This window comes from Chaetura pelagica, unplaced genomic scaffold (genome assembly GCF_000747805.2).
Source record: "Chaetura pelagica isolate M959 unplaced genomic scaffold, ChaPel_1.0 scaffold178, whole genome shotgun sequence".
NCBI classification, from domain to species: domain Eukaryota; kingdom Metazoa; phylum Chordata; class Aves; order Apodiformes; family Apodidae; genus Chaetura; species Chaetura pelagica.
The window spans coordinates 1,368,385-1,385,638 of NW_009954505.1; the positions used below are offsets into that span (position 1 = coordinate 1,368,385).

Consider the following 17,254-nt stretch of genomic DNA (forward strand, 5'->3'; position numbering starts at 1 on the left):
CCCCCCCCCCCCCCCCCCCCCCCCGGGTTTTTTGCCCTTTCTTAAGCATTTCCCCAAGGTGCCACCAGCTTTGCAGATAATCTTTGCTGTGTCCGTCTTAGCTAGGAGGTGTTTCTTGTCCTTATACTCCTGTGCTTTTTCTTATACTTGTTCTTTCTAATAGTGTTTCTTGGAAAGAACACAAAGACTGGACATACATAATAGTCCAGACACAATAATTTCCTCTCAGATAGTTTATGTACCTTCTAATACACCCGTTCTCAGTTTCTACAATGGAACAGATTGAACAGCTCCTTGGGAACAAACAAGGGCTGCTTGCAGTTCCCCTTTCTCTATTAAGTGATCTGTCTGTATCATATGATAAGTAAAAAATTGTCCTCTCTTCTACCCCTTATGAGACAGGACAAGCAGATGCATCACTGTCCCTGTCCCCATGCTGTGTTGGAGGTCAGGAGCACGTGTGATACTTGAGCATGAGACTAAGTGAATTCCAGTGACATGACCAAAATGTACACTGTCCATGTGAATTGCTGGACAGTGCCCATGCACTCTAACAGACTTGTTCCTGAAGTGTTTTTTTCCTCTGTGACAAGAACCTCATGAAAGAAAGTAACAGGAACTAATAATGACTGGCCAGCTAGAGGCTGTTTTGTTTGCTTTGTGCGTATGTAGCTCTTAGGCAAGAGGGCAGCAGGGAGTATGCTGTGAACCACAATCAGGCTGAGCCTGCAGTCTCTTGGTTGGTCACCTCTGACAACAACAACTTGGAAATATCATCTGGCTTTAGTAAAAGTGGGAATGTAATTTCTATTCTGTCAGAGATAAAATTTGTCTGATCAGACTTGTGATTGTATCCTGACTATATCCTGAACATTTATTACACAAAGTTGTTTTTCCATGTTTGGTGCTGAGTGCACATGGGCCACTCATTATCAAGGTAGGATTTAGTTCATTTTACTTTATTCCTGTTGCGTACATCTAGTCTGAAACAGATGTTTAAGTTCTCTTTCTAGTCTGCAGGAAAAGATCATAATTTCCAGCATTTCATTAGATCAATCTTAAGAGATGAATCATCCTCTTAAGGTCCCTGTCTCTTCCTATTAATTAAGAAGCCTAGATAATTAGCTCAGACTAAATGCATAACTTTAAGATTAATAAGTTCAGATAGATTGGTTTTCACCGTGCTTGCCTAGTCAATATGAGCCATTTAGGCATTTCATTTCTACAAGGGTGAAATTAATAATGGCCAAATGCAGGCTTTTCTCAGTTTTTGTATGTTGTATACCTGGGTACTGAGAGCCCGTGAGTGTTATCACAGTGTAAGTATAAATAAAAATAGAGCTGTTTCAAAAATAATAATACCACGCTGTGAAAACAAATTAATGCAAATGCGACCTCTCTTTTCTTCAAATGAAACAACCTTTTGGTAATAGTATAACATACTAGATTATTTTATTGATGTGCTACTTACTAGCTTCATGTAGCAAAGAAAAATTAACTGGCCATTTCACTGCAATTTTTCTGGTAAACCCCTTTGACTAGAAAATTTATTGTAGATAGAGGTAAATGTAATAATATTATGTTATAAAGCTTTGATCTAGACAGACTCCAGAGGATGCCAGTGAGTAACTCAGGGGAGAGAGATGGGGAGGGTTGGGGTTTTGAGGTTGTTGGGTCTTTCTTCTCCTGTTAGGTTTCATGTTTTCCTCTGATAGCCATTTAAAAACTCAAATTTCTGTCAAAAAGGCTTAGAAGCTGCTTTCAGATTGAATGTCAATAAAATCCAGTATTTAGTGGTTGACCATTTGTCTTAATGTCTCTCCAAGGACTTATAGCAGGACTTGCATACCAACCTTCAAATCTGTGCCCTATCGCTGTGAAAGCAGAATATTAGTGGAGTTTACTGTCTTAGTCCAATGTTATGTGTAATTAGACTGGGGTTTTTCTTCACCCCCTTTTTAAAACATTTAACAAAATATTACTTTGCATATGAAGAGACCAGTTTGGCTATAGTTGTGTGAAGATTAAGAGACTGTAACCAGTCAGTAAGATGAAGCTATGGAGATATGGTTTATATATTAGTGCAATTCAAGTGAATATAGTGAAACTCTTCTGTTAATTCCATGTTTAAGACTCACAGTCCTGCAGAGCTGTACAGTCTATATCTGCTTGCTTATCATGAAAACAGAACTGCAAAGTCACACAAGTATGTCCATTTGACATTCTTGAAAAATACAGTATCAAAGATAGTAATTTCATACATTATCTAGCTCTGGTAAATTAAAAAAAAACCTTGACTCAACAGCTTTCAAAACTATTAATTAAGCTAGATATCATGGATGAGTTTAGCTAAGCCCTCAAAGTACATAAGCATCATATTACATCAGGTAATAAAACATTATAAAGTGCTTATACTAGTCAATGTCTATTTTTGTCAAGATACTTGGTAAAGCATATGTCAGCAGCTTCACACGTTATCAGTCAGTGTCATGTAATATTTATTGAACTTTATGTGGATTTCTGAAATGAAACTTTCTCATTTCATCTTTCTGTTCCATCAGCATCTAATGGTAATTTATTATATATTTACTCTAAACAGAAAATATATACAGAGATACAGACCTAAAATCCTTGTGAAGTGGTGAAATGTAAAGACAGAGCTGAGTTGCATCCTTCATACATACTCAAGCATTTTAGTAATGTACAATTACTGAAACTCAAAGTTTTCTTTTAATTGTTTAGAATACTTGTGTCTAGTTTTAAGGAAGTGATGTGACACAGTCATTAGTGGTTACTCATTATTAGCTTCCTTTTTTTTTTTTTTTAGATGAAAAGATTTTTCTGTCTCATAACTGGTGAATAGGATGATTACCTGTCTTATATTCTGATTCTATTATATTGCTGACCAGAGCCCATATTCAGAAGTCTAACAGAAGGAATACTCTGAAACAGTAATAATGGAAGAGAGTATATGCTCTAAGATTTGTGTGTAATTATACAGGGATTTTATTTCAAATAAAATAATGTCATTATATCACAAAAGATCTTATTTTCCATTCAGGCTATAATTTACTGCCAAAAATAATGTCTGTTATTTATAAGTGCTGCTATTAAGTTCTATAGTTTAGTCGAGATTAAACTAGCAAATTCTTGAGATACCATTTTAAAAAGTTACCTAAACTGAATTTATATCTCATGGAGGCTGAGTGGCTTCATCTTCATTTGATTCAGACCCAGTAATTAATCACACTAGACCAAGAAACATAATTATTTGTTCTGATGTTTGTCTCAGCTCTTCTTAAGTGAAATTTCTGTCTTACAATGAGGCAACTTTTAATAAATTAAATACAGATTTTAATTTATGCAAGTAGTTATCTGAAGATGCATGTTGAAATCTGATGGTACTTTTCAGAAAAACATTTTGGCATTTTTACAGACCCAGGCATCACTTTACAGACCCAACCCTCTTTGACCACACTGTGGGAGGACTGAATGCAAATCAGTTCCAGCCTGGAAAACAAGTCATCTTAATCTGGAATTGAGTCTGAAGTCTCTAACCAGTAGGTAAGGTGGAAAATTGCTGTGTCACTTAGGCTTTTCTGGAACAAAACCACAACAAACCCAACAACTAATGAGCACACCACATGTGCCTGGACCTGAGGAAATAGAAGGACCACGTCTGGCTCTGAGGCCTGGAGAGGATTCTGAGAAGGTATCTTACAAGGGAGTAGGAGAAGTAATAAAATATTGAAAAATCAGCATTAATAATAATGAGATTATGCTATAAAAATAAATATTATAAGCAATCATATTACTGACATTGAGTTACCAGTAATTAATTAGGATGTTGTAACTGATTTTTTGCAAGGTCTTAGCTTGTTGCAAATGCAAAGTAATGTTTGTTTATCTAAATGAATTACCATTAGGCCAAAACTATGGTTTTATTTCTCTTTTCACAGTCATATGACATAAAAGATGAAACAAGTATAGCTGACTTGTAAGAGAGGAATTAATTTAAATATATGAACAAATCTTAAGTTACTATCAGAAAATTATTAATAGTATGTAGTACTACTTTACCACTTGTTAAAATTTTAAAACTTACATTTTTTTTTCTTGTGAAGTTGTGGAATTTTATATTTGCAGAATCTTTGGGAGGGCAGGGTTGTCATCTAGTTTGCTTACAGTGTGATTTTTGTGACTCTTAAGGACATTTTTGAGTTCTGTCATTCATTTAAGTGAGGTAAAATTGGGAGGTTTTTGTTTGTTGTTGTTGGTTTTATACATATTGCTTAAGGATAGTACAGCATTTTTTAATAAGGTGAATGCCTTTAAATGTTGCTTATTTCATCAGAAAATACTGTACCTTCAAGGATAAAGTATATTAAGAGTATATTAAGTATTTTCTCAAATGGTTCTGTTAGTAGCTTGAAGATAAATTGCTTAATCAAACTGAATAAAAATACTGGTATAATTCAGTTGGGAAGAGGGGTTTGAAAGAGTTTAAGAGTTTTATATAATCTGTCTTGTAGGAGATGCATGTATCTGTAGTAATCAGGATAAGGAAAAAAACAACTAGCCGTATCTTGAGCCAATTATCTGGGGGCAAGGAGGGTGAAAGATAACTCTTCTGCTACTATATGATCTGCCATATGCAGAAAGCCAAAACTTTTCATACAAATAGAAAATACATATTAGAATCCCAGAAATGTAATTTGAAAATATGTAGAAAAAGCAGGATATATGTGGATATGTGCCCACATACATGTGCAGATGTGTATATATCAGCATATCTGTGTATGTATGCATGTATGTAGGTTTTTATACAATGATGAAAATATTATAGTTTGAAATAGCATGTATGGAATCAAATTTCCTATATGGCTGTTATTGTAGGAAATTAAGCACTTCTTAAGTCTATTCAACTTAGCAGCCATCTTAGGAAGCAAGAAGGTACTATTAGTCCTATTACAATACAGTGAAAGTGAACCATGGATTAAAAATTGCTCTAATGTGTCCTAAAAAGCAATTAAAGAAAAATGCTGTTACCTGAATCTAAAAGATAAGCCTTCAAAGATGAAGCCTACTTCAGAAACATCTGAAAGGATGTTGTGAAAGTAAAATAAAATAAATTGTTTCAATGCAAAAAATACCCAAACCACCAAAAGTTAATTGGATCAAAATGAACTGTAACAAATTCATGAGAGTAAAAGGATCCACAGGGAGCTATTGAGTACTCTCCTCTCCAACATACCCTAAGCACTGACTGCCAAAAGCTAGAAGGATGCACCAGTAGAAGAATGTACTTGCCAAGTTTCCTACATTCTTTCCTTAAGTATTTGGATTGGCTGCTGTTGGAGATGAAATACTAGGTTAAGTTGGAAGCTTCATCTAATTTGTGTAATCGTTTTCATGTTAGGTCTGCACATGTCTGTCTTCTCACCATTAAAAACTCTGGTGTGACACAAATTAGCCTCAGCATTCTCAGAGCTTTATCCTTCTCACATCTTTCCCTTTTTACTCTTGTTTTTCTTTGCTGTTGTCCATTCCACTCAATTTAATCCATCCAATTCTTCTTCCTTTTCAAGCTCATACCTTCAAAATGCATTAAAGTCTGCAGCAAAGAGAGTACACCAGAGAAATCAAGAGTTGTTTGGATTTTTTTTTCCTGTTTCCTTGTTGATTTCACTTTAGGGACTTGCTATCAGGTGGAGGCAAAAAGCCCAATGAGTGAGTGTCTACAAATACCCCTTCAGAGTGAAAAAGTGTCCAGCAAAATTGTATCAGATACATCTTTCACTTTTTTTTTTTTGTTTAGTTTGCAAAATGAGAAATGGAAGTACTAAGTGAGGCTAACTTTTGCAGCAATAGATCCAGACAGTAAGATTTTCAGCCCCTTTGCAAATGGCAATGCTCCAGTTGATACTAGGCACAGCTATTGCTGTGTAGATTTGTTTTAAATATTATATTAAGAGGCTGTGTAACATATGCAGCGGAATATTTTAAAGTTTGACCAAGGTGATTAATTTTCTTAGGTATTTTGGTAAATAGGTGATTTTCTTGATCATGTCTCTGCACAGACTTAAAAATTACTTTAAAATTCAGATAAATTCAGCTCCTACACTGGTTTCAAACAGAAACTTGCTCTGTAAAAGAACATCAAAACTGAGGTCATTCAGTGACGCTGTGAATTAAATGTGCAGCTCCACAAACATTCATGGAACTCTACATAGAATGTCACCCATATATATATCACTATTTTCAACAACCCTTCTTCGATGGGCTTTGAAACCTTGCAGTCTGAACAGTGGAGTGGGAACACAAAATCCAGCAGCAGGTTGTTCCTGTCCTACGGGGTCATTGTGTTGTTGTCTTGCAACGTGTTCTGCACTGGAGCGGGTGCTACTCAGCTTCATTAATACAACAATTTGATGAAGGGTTGATTAGACACATCCCTCCAAGCAGAGCTGCATTTAGTGTTTTAGTCTTAAAGTTTGTGTAAGTATTTTCTGTGTCTAAAATGACGTAGGTTGCTTCCCATGGTGTAAACCAGGTAAGGATCTGTTACTGCAGTTATAAGTCTGAGACTTTTAGATGTTGCCAGCTGAAATCTAAACCAGAGCTGTTGTCATCAAACTGAGGTTGACAAGTTATAAAGCACATGATAAACAATAAAAACAAGTTAATATACCTGTTAGTGTTTTATCCGTGTGTGAACAAGCACTACAAGAGTTAAAACCCTCTTTGCACCTGTACGTTCTGACAGAATGGCAATAATGAAGGTTGGGAATTAGAAGTCCCAGTCTGTGTTGGTTGTTCCCCACTCTTTTGTTCTCTTCTCACTTGTGTCAGTCACAAGTATTATCTGTCCAGGCTCTTTCCAATCAGTTATCTTCATCTGCCTTAGTCATAACTCCTGAGCTCTTTTTTTCATGGACGCTCCCAAGTTCCCTCACCATTTTTCCTCATTTTGTTTTCCTATCCTCTGTCATACTACCCTTTCCAATTTCTTAAATCCTCTACCATTTCATCTCATTTCAACCTGCAGTTCTATTTCCTGCTAGGTCTCAAACTTCCCTTCTTGCTCTTTTTTTTAAGTCAGTGCATGCTCTGCTAGTTCTGACTACTTCATCTTCACTACAGATACTTCTACCCACTGTATCTCACTGTTTTATGAATCTGTCTCCCTTGATGTCTAGTCTGTTTGATGTCAGTTATTAATTGAAGTAAGTAAAATTTTGGGGAAAAATCACATTTGGGGGTAAAGCACATAAAAGAGAACAAGAGACACACAAAATAAAAATAGACCTTACATAACAGTGAAACAGCAAAACAGATTCCAGTTAGAGAAAATCACGTCCACAGCAGTCACAGCCTTGCCTTGAAACACGCCTGCAAGACACCTACAAGACAGATAAAAGGGATGGAAAGGAGCACTCCCCACAGCTTATCTTGGTTACAGCCTTGAGCACTGTGTAGAAAACACTGACTAATCAGACTCACTCTATTAACACACCATTAATATACTAATGAGCTATTAGCATACTGAAATACCCACCCATAGGCTAGAGGGACCCCCCCTAACAAAAATCCTCCCTACTCTCTGAGCATACCTAGTGCTATTTTTGAGCACTGGCCCTTTAAATGGAAGCAAGGAATAAGTTAACCAATGTTGTGTGTGAATGGTAAAATAATGTTAAGAAACAACGTTGTTTCTCACTTTTTTGGGCATAAAGTAGCACTTGCATTTCCAGAAATTGATGTTGCTTTGTGGAATACTGCCCTACTCCCTTCTCTCCGCAGAACTGGATATTAAAGCAAATATCTCTACTGTGTGTGGATTGGCTTCTTGCTCACTGAATGATGGACCCTACTTTCAGGATTATATCTTTGTACCAGCTCGTCCAGTTCTGGCTTCTTGATCTTCACTGCAGTTACTTTCATCTACCGTAACTCACTGATTTACAAGTTTTTTCCTTCTTGACCTGCTGTCCCTATTCTCTCTGGAAAGTCTTGTTTCTAGTTCATTTTCCAGCTCCTCATGTTCAAATTTCTACCTCAGTCTTGATTTCCCCTGCTTTCTATCTTGTCCCAGCATAATAATGAGTGCAGGTGTGATCATGCATCACCAGCATTTGGAAAAGGCTGCCTGCATCCAGAAAAAATGTCAGTATTACAGTCTCCATTCTTTTAAAATGTGTATACCTGCCACACTCCATCACTTAATTTCAGCCAAGACATAGTCAATGCAGTTTAAAACAGAGCTCTGTCAAGTCTCTGTTTAGGTAAGGTAACATTCATAGCATACACATCTGCAAATAGACTGTACCTTTATCAAAAAAAAGTATATAATGTTAAGTAGTATTTTGTGCAATACATTCATCTTCCTGTTTGAAGTTGGTTATAGTGTGATCATTGTTTATAGAACACTGTGATATCAAATATTTTCACAGCATTTTGCTGTAGGCCCTGATATTTAAAACTTTTGTAAAGAGCTTTTTCTGAAACATTCCTTCCAATAATTTGATAAAGCATCTTTTCACCTCCTTTTCCATAATACTTATTCCTCTCAAGAAACGCTAGCTGTTTGTTTTTTTTCCCTTGGTGAAGAGAAATTCAGCAGAACTGATGAACCTTTTTTCAACAATGAACCTGGGAAATTTTGGTCCTAAATGATTTCAATTACTGTGTTTCTCGAATCACATACCTAAAAAAATATTATTTTAAACATTTTTTAAAGGTCTCATTTGTGTAAAGGGATGGAAGGAAAAATCAGGTATATACTAAGAGATGGCTTTTTATTTTTAAGAAATATGAGAGATAAAATAATGTTTAAAAATCTTCATGTGAAAAAAAAAGGCCCAATAAAAACATGCAATCCAATTTTCTTTCTCTAGGGCTAAATGAGATTAACAGTCAAATATTAAAAAACCTCACAACACAACAGTCTATCTGTTATGTTTTCTGCCTGTTCTTACACACCAGGAAGAAGATGAGATTCCTTTTATTTCTAATAATATTCCAGTGTGCCATAAACAATGTGAAAACAAGCAGTGCTTCAAATCCCAATGTCATTTTACTGATGGCAGATGATCTTGGTATTGGAGACCTAGGATGTTACGGGAACAGAACCTTAAGGTATGCTTTAGAGTTTTTCTATGAATTTGTAAAATTAAAAATCCCAAAACATTCAGAGATTTTACTAGCTTCTTTATAACTAATTGGAGTTAATAACCTTTCCAGAGAACAGAATATTTGATCTTTCTTAATAAGAAAAGAATACTTATCTGATGTATTTATCCCACTGGAAAATTGCATTACAGAGAATTGAGCAGCCAAGTAAGAGTAGGTCTTAGAGAAGCAAAGTATAACCAACAATTGTCTTTTAAAATATACATCATGCAACAATTATGAATTAAGCATATTTTTAATCACTCATTATTTGAAACATACTTGTTACTAACCAACTGGGAATAAGGTTTAGATTTCCTTCCATCATTTCTCTTCATACTGTAGTCAGTAAATTCATCTACACAAACGTTAATGTACCTGAGTAATGCAGCAGTATTCACCTGTATGATCCTTACTGAGGGTATGATGGTTCTGTAAATAGGCCAAGTTTTACCTATTCATTGTGTTTCAGTAGTGCAAAATCTTTGATCCAGTTAAATAAGAGATTCAGACTAAAAGCACCATCCTGTCAAATGTTAAAGTCTTGCTCCTGAAGTTAGTAACAAATAAAAACTTCTTGTAACTCAAACTCAAGAAAAACCCCAAAAAAACAACCCAAAAAACCAACTCAGATTGCAGCTTGTAATTTAAACAGGAACAAAGTATATACAACACCAATGCTTGGATGAATCCTCCCACAAGTACCAGAACTGCTCCAAGATCTATGTTCTCTGATGTGAGAATTCAGAATTACATCTTTGGCGTATGAAGGAATTTAGCATGCCACAATTCATAACTGCTTGTTATCAATAAGTGATACTATAGATAGCAAAGAATCAATGTTAGGAAATGTTGGAAAATGTTTCTGACTATTCATGCTTAGATGATGAGACCTCTAGTGTGCCTTGAGCTCATGGTAATTAATTTCCCAAGTCAGGAACCTATTAGAGCATGCTGTAGCTCCTGGCCAGTCTGCATTCCTATTTTTTTTCTGGGCATGGGATTTTTCCTTGCAGAAACCAGTTTTCATCTTTCTTCAGATCACAGACAAGTTTCTCATGCCAATATGGAAATTTTGATATGCTCCTGGATTTAATATTGCAGATGTAGTCATGTCAGACATATAAACACCATTAATATAGAGTCAATCAGAGCATCATAACAGTTTAAATCTCCCCTAAAAACTTGCTAGGAAAAGGCAGAAGGGGAACCAAGTAGGGAGTAAATAACCATGACCTTTCTCCAGTCTCTCCTTTCCCTGTTGGTGAAACAGAAAGGCCATGTAAGTAGCAAAGTTGCAGTTCTGGGGCAAGGAATGCATTAAAAAGGATTGCAATACAAAATGTCCAGGAGTCACAGTTGAGCATTGGCTATGAATCATAGAAACACAGAACGATTTGGAGAGCAGATGAAAGTGTCTCAGTTCAGTGTTGACACCTAACATAGAAATATTAAATATGATAGCATTTAGAATTACAACACCACCATGGTTTTGATAATTTGCATATGGTAAGTCTTAACTTGATTTTCCTGATGGTTTTGGCCTTGGATGCCTTGATCTCACCATACCTGTAAAACAATAATAATCTTTGTGTATTCTTTTGGCTTCTTTCCTGCTTTTCCAGAACCCCTAATATTGACAGGCTGGCAGAGGAAGGAGTAACACTTACTCAGCATATAGCAGCATCCCCACTTTGTACTCCAAGCAGGGCAGCTTTCATGACAGGAAGATATCCTATCAGATCAGGTAAAATACCATTATTTATATATAAATATAGTATTTTATCTGTGGTAAACTATGCATGTTTGTCTCTGCCCTTTCTTGCTACCTGTATCATTACTGGGTCAGGTAATGATCACTCATTTCAGTGACTAATCAAGCCCAGCTAAGTTAGTCAGCATTTGAAATTTTCCATGTATATGGGAAATCTTCATATTTCAGAAGAGTTAGTGCAAAAATATTTATTTTTATTTTTTTTTTAAATTGAGAAAAGTATTATTGTTTAAATACTGAGGAAAAAATCTGATTAGGATTATTTAAAGTAAGGAGCACACAAATACCATCGATTTCCTCCACTCTTCAAATAACCCTGAGCTCTCTGCCTGCTTCCCCAGTTGTGTTCAGGCTGCTCCCAGGATGTTGGTGGGCACCCTGAGTGTTGAATATCACAGAGGTGGATCTAGAAAGACAAAATGGAAGAACCCAGTGTAAATCCTTCTGGTCAGACATTTCAGTTTCCACGAAACATTCCAGTTTAGAAAAATTGTTATTTTTTAAGGGGAAGAAGGAGGAGGACAGGAAGGACAATTCATCAAGACATTCAAGCAGTCTTTAAAACTGAGAAGAGAGAAAAAAAATCTCTGTTCTTTCTAAGTATTTTTGTTCCATATCTACCCATACACGGCGTTAAGCATCCTATGAATATATGCATTTAATAACTTCTACTTTTATAAAATACCTGATCCAAAGCCAATTTGAGTAAGTGAAGATCCATTCTTTTTGTTTTAGTGTGCTGGGACTGAGCCCCTCAGTGTTTAGCTGTGCAACTTTAACATTCTCTTAACATCATTTTTAGCAAGGATCATTATACATTAATCAGATCACTTGTTCATTAGTGATAAAACATCCTGTCCTTGCTTCTGGGAATGAAAGCAAAGCAAGACTCAGGAGCCTACTTGATACATTCATGCTCATTCAAATCAAGTAACAAGCTTCTGCAGAAGTGCCAGCTAATATAACTTGCTAAATTTTCCATTACGTTCAGCTGCAAAGGAAAATTTTATAAACCTGTTACAGCTGTGTTGCTATTAATATTTGCTGAAGGAAAAGCCACAGGTCACTTTCCATTACACTCCTCATTCTTATTTCTGAAAAATTAGATTTTTAACTGTTGATTTGTTTTGTTTTTCAACTGATTTGTTCTCAGTCATGCCTAATCATTTCCATGTAGGTGCAAAAATTGAACTTTGTCTTAATTAAATTGCAAAAGTGCTAAATATGGACTACTTCCAAACATCAGTGAAGAACGAGTAAAGGATTGTTATGGAAGATACTAGAATTGTGATGTGGAAAAATCTGCTGGAAATGTAAAACTCCTGCCAATAAAGCTTAAGAAAAATATTCAGAAATGCAGTATTTGATGAGACACAAACTCAGAGAAAGGTAGCTGGAAAAAAAATAAAATCACAGTTCTGTAGTTTCATTCTGTTAATTTAAGGCAATTACACTCATTTCAGTTACAAGAGATTGAAGTAGCTAAAAATAAATATAAATAAATGTATATAGAGGAAGTATAAATATGTAAAGATAACTAAAGCTACCTAAACTCTTTATCAATAAAGCTAGCTGGGGTGAAAAACTAGTCAACATTTCAAGGGTAGGTTGAGCTCTGTTAAATAAACCAACCTTGTAAGTCTTTTTTTCATCTAACCACAAGGGATACCTGAGGAAAGATTCTGGTTGTCTACATTAGTCATGTAACCTTGGCACTGCAATCATCCAGTTGCATAATTCAGATTTCCTGGAGATACATCTGCACAGATTTGCATAGATGCTCTGCATTCTGTCTGTCTATACTCAGAGCCAGCTCTCAACTTGAATCCTAGTAATCTAATTTTCATGAACCTGAGCTCTCAAGTTCCTCATCCTGAGGGAAGTTTATAATCTCACATTTGTGTTCCTCAGACTCTCAGTACATAGAAATCACTGTGCCTTATTTAGGTGTTGTCTTGTTAACTGATACCTGATGAAGTGTCTGTGCACTGAATCACATCTTGGCATGGTCTTCATGCCATTGGAGCACTGGTGCTCTCCCATCAAAGGTGAGTGCCTTAGTCACTCTATTTCCTGAATCAGATTCTCTCTCTTTTTTTGACCTCATAATATTTTCATGCCCAGCTGTAAGACTTCCCTACTTCAACTGTCTTCTCAAAAATCACCTTATAGACTTGTAGAAAATGACGTGAGGAAAGTGGAAGTTCTGAGAGCAGAACCTGGCAGTGATCTCATGTAATCCTCAGCTCCATTTGTTCCCCATGTACAAGAAAAATAAATTATACAATCTCAGCTTCTTTCAGATGTGTTATACCTTAGAATAGCTACAGAAGGGTCTATAGCTCTTTATGTGATTGCTGTCCCCACAGTTAAAAGCAGATAATTCTTTCTCCAATTCTCAATTTCTGGTGTCAATACAGAAAATACCTTGCTCAGCTAAAGGGATGATTGTATCTGCCACTTGTAATATTTAGCCTCTGGTGGTAATATGTCATTTAAGTGATACTATCTAAAGCAAAAAAGAGTATGCAGAAAGAAAGTATGGAAGTTGTTTCACCATATTATCCAAGTCTCATTCATTTTCATTGTCTGTAGGAATGGCTGCCTTCTCACGAGTTGGTGTCTTCTTATTTTCTGCCTCTTCTGGGGGACTTCCTTCTGAAGAAATCACTTTTTCCAAACTCCTGAAGCAGAGGGGTTATGCAACAGCTCTAATAGGTAAAACTGTATACACAGCATTATTTTTAATTCACTTCAATCACAAGAACATTAGCTTTCTGTGTAGGCTATAGGGTCTGCACTGAGCTTTTTCCCCCCACAGCATAATGATGTTAGTACAAAGCTAAGCACATTCCCACACATATTTGAAGCACTAATCGGGTAATTCACTTGCATAGCTATAGTCTCATAGTGCAAGGTACTGAAGAAACATGATGAACAAATTTAAAAATTGTTCAATTTGTCAAGCTCTTGAAAAGTTTTCAGTATAAATAGAAGTTTGATTACTACAGAGAAACAATGAGGAAGTAATTGCAAGAGAAAAGTCAGCACATTGGTGGGTTTCATTTCACCGATCTTCATATATCCATGGAGTAGATAATGAAATAATGTAGTACCTAGGCTGTCTGGATTCTCTTCTTAGTAATCAAACAAAAATAGGCATGTTTAGGAAATTTGGAAATTTGTCTTATCCTGTGGTAGATGTTTAATACAAAAATTTATTTCTCATTATCAACATAGTTCATACAACTAACTGCAGTAGAAATATCCAGTGATGGTTAAATGGAATCCCACTAGATTAATATTAAACGGAATTAGACTTAATACCATAAAGCTTAAATAATGTGATTTTTATTTTTTTTTCTTACTTGGCCACTGACTTATTCTACACTTTGTATTTTAAAACATTTTTGTGAAATAAAACTTGCATTACATAATGTGTTTCTGTACTGGAATTGCCAGGAAATAGTTGTTTAGAGAACAGCATACTAGCATGTTACTACATTAATTTAGATGATGAATACACCAAATATGATTTTTAAATGTAACAAAAGCTTGCAATTTTGAGATTAATTTTTGTCTAAAAAATGAGGCTGTTTAGCAAAGCTAACAATTTACACCACTGTTCAAAAAATACCGGTGTTATGTAGATAACCAATGTCAATATTCGTAAGTAGAAATCCTACTTGGCTATAGCCCAGTCTTAGAAACTGTAAAATATTTTGATGTCTTGACAGATTCAAAACAGAAAGCCATAAAGTCTTAGCAGAAGTATATTTAGTGCAGGTGTATTTGAACTGTGCAAAAAAAGCCATTAATAATTTGTTGTGTTTATCATGGAGTTAATTCCTATTGCTCCATATTCGATTCAAGACTACAAGAAAATAATATTTCTGTTTGTAACAAGCACTGTCATACAACTTATTTTCTGGGGCTGACCTAGTTAATGTTCTTTTTTTAACGACTTTTGCTGCAACATGACAGCTTGCCACTTAGATCTCTGTAAGTTATCTCCATGATGCTTAATGAAAAGTTCTTCCAAATGGCCTGAATTATAGCTAGAAAGCCATAAGATCTAATATTACCATATCCTTAGAGTATAATGAAGGCTTCCAAAAATCAAGGAGTGTTTTAAAATTAAGGATAAAGCATATGTAAATGACAGAAAGAAAAATTATGTAGATTTGAAGATGATTTTGTCAGACTCTGATTCCCAGCCAGCCCATTTTCTGCCTCTGCTGGTATTCTTATTACATCATACTGGTCTAGGTCAGGGAGTCTTTGCTTGGTTCAGTCTAACTCAGCAATTCCCAAGCACTTAATTGTCAAATCCTGCACTAGTGATGAATTGGCATAAAGGTAATTTGAAGCTTTTCAGTTCTTCATACTTGTAATGTCATGTCTTTTTTTTTTGGCCAAGTTTTTCTCCCCTTTACTCTCTAAGGACGTTTTTTTCTTCCTGTTAGGGACTTTCCTTTATTTTATTTTATTTTTTTTTTCTGTCCTCTGTATATATGCTTCCTCTTGCTTGATATGCCCCTAAATACATTTTAGCTATAAATCTGCTTCATGTATTAACTTTTACCTCATTGTTTTTCCCATGTTCCACAAATAAGGTGACATCTAATAGATCTGATAGAAAGAGAACATTAGAATATCTGCAATGAAGTTAAGTTTTCTCAAAAAAACAGATTAATTGAATATGTAATATTTTGCCTCCTCCTGGAGAGGAGCAAAACATGTAGATGTTCTGTAGGAAATAACTGTCCATAATCTAAAAATTCTACTGAAAGTAAGTAAGTGTTATTTTAACTACTACTATACTCAATTACATTTTCTCACTACTGTTATCCATTGTGTTATCTAGCACCTGGAGAAGTTTAAAATCCAAGTATGTAGCTTATCTCTAAATTTTAAAACACTAATGGATAGACTGAAAAGTTTATCTTTCCTCTAGAATGAGGTGTTGTAATATTTGAACATACCACTGTAGTGATGTGTTCAAGAGTTGCTGAGCCTTTGAAGTAGGATTAGTAGAACAGTTATTAACAGAACATATTAAAATCTGACCATATTAATAATATATGCATATTTATATGATTTTTGCTATGTATTTAATATAAATATCTTTCTTTTTGCATCTTGCTCTGCATCTTTGATCTTACCTTCATTTATCTGAAAAGCACAACATCATACCAAAAGAAATAGATAGTTATATACAATGGAACAATATTATATATAATATATAATGCTGTTCCGTTTGCAACTGAGTGAAGAGTAGAGGTGAAATACAAATTTTTGCACCCTTTAAAGCATTCTGTGTTCTGAAAAACTGAGTACTTAAGGAAGTTTCCTGCCTGAATAAGACTTGCCTCTCTTTTCCACTTGCCTTTCATTGCACTGCATTTGCTCTGCAGAAATCTTGATTTTAGCCAAAGGAGAGGAAAAAAGCCTAGGCCTCAAGCTATTAAGGTATTCATAATTTCCATTTAACAGCATAAATTTCACTGAAAAGCTTGGTTGAATTTGCTGAAATGTATTATACTTTTGTGAAGTGTCTATATGGTGAAGCTTCACTTGGCAAGGAAGTGAGAACATTCTGCACTGCTCTCAGATTTAGAAAGGCCTCAGAGTGTAAAGCACACTACAGTAATCTGTTGAAACACCAGCTCAAGGCAAGGGTTATTGTAACAAGGACTGAAACAAAACATATGTTGTAGAGTCAGTCATCACTTTTTTTTTTCACAGTAGTGCAGGATCTATCAAAATCCTCCACCTCATCAGCCATTTGAGAATGGCAATTACATCTTTCCATCACAGCTGCCCATGTAATGTGAATCAGTGCTTCTCTTGCTTTTCCCAGTTAACCTGCTGTCTGCTTTGTTTGACTTAAGTTGCTTCCGAACAAAACTTTTTTTGAGGCTCAGGTTCATCTTGACATTGAACAATTTGTTGTGCTTACTAAACTGCTTTCGATAAAAATAGGTCCTATATTTTCCTCTGCCCTAATTTGTTGTTACAAGATTCTTCTGTCCTGGCTTTCGGAGTCTGGTTTTATTGAGATCTGATTCAAACAAACTTCTTTACGTCATACTAGATGACCTTGAAAGTATATTTAATTTATTTGAGTTTCTTTTTCATATTATTTTCTGAATCATAGGTGCTTTGAGATGGACAAATAAGCGCAAAATTAAATTTGTGATTATTTGTGATTAATACCTCTTACTTTGTTTCAGTTAGCTAACTTGATGAGGGTTGTTTCATGCTCACCTTGTTAGACATCTGGCTTTATGGTTATTTCAAAAAGAC

At 35.3% G+C, this 17,254-nt stretch overlaps 1 protein-coding gene across 1 annotated transcript in view; it reads left to right on the forward strand.

Annotated features, from left to right (window-relative positions):
• The first annotated feature begins 8,992 nt into the window (after positions 1-8,992).
• Positions 8,993-17,254, forward strand: part of STS (steroid sulfatase (microsomal), isozyme S) — a 74,641-nt gene continuing 66,379 nt past the window's right edge. The window contains exons 1-3 of the mRNA XM_010004643.1: positions 8,993-9,138; positions 10,797-10,918; positions 13,541-13,663. Coding sequence (XP_010002945.1) covers positions 8,993-9,138; positions 10,797-10,918; positions 13,541-13,663 — 391 coding nt within the window. The remainder of the gene's footprint in view (positions 9,139-10,796; positions 10,919-13,540; positions 13,664-17,254) is intronic.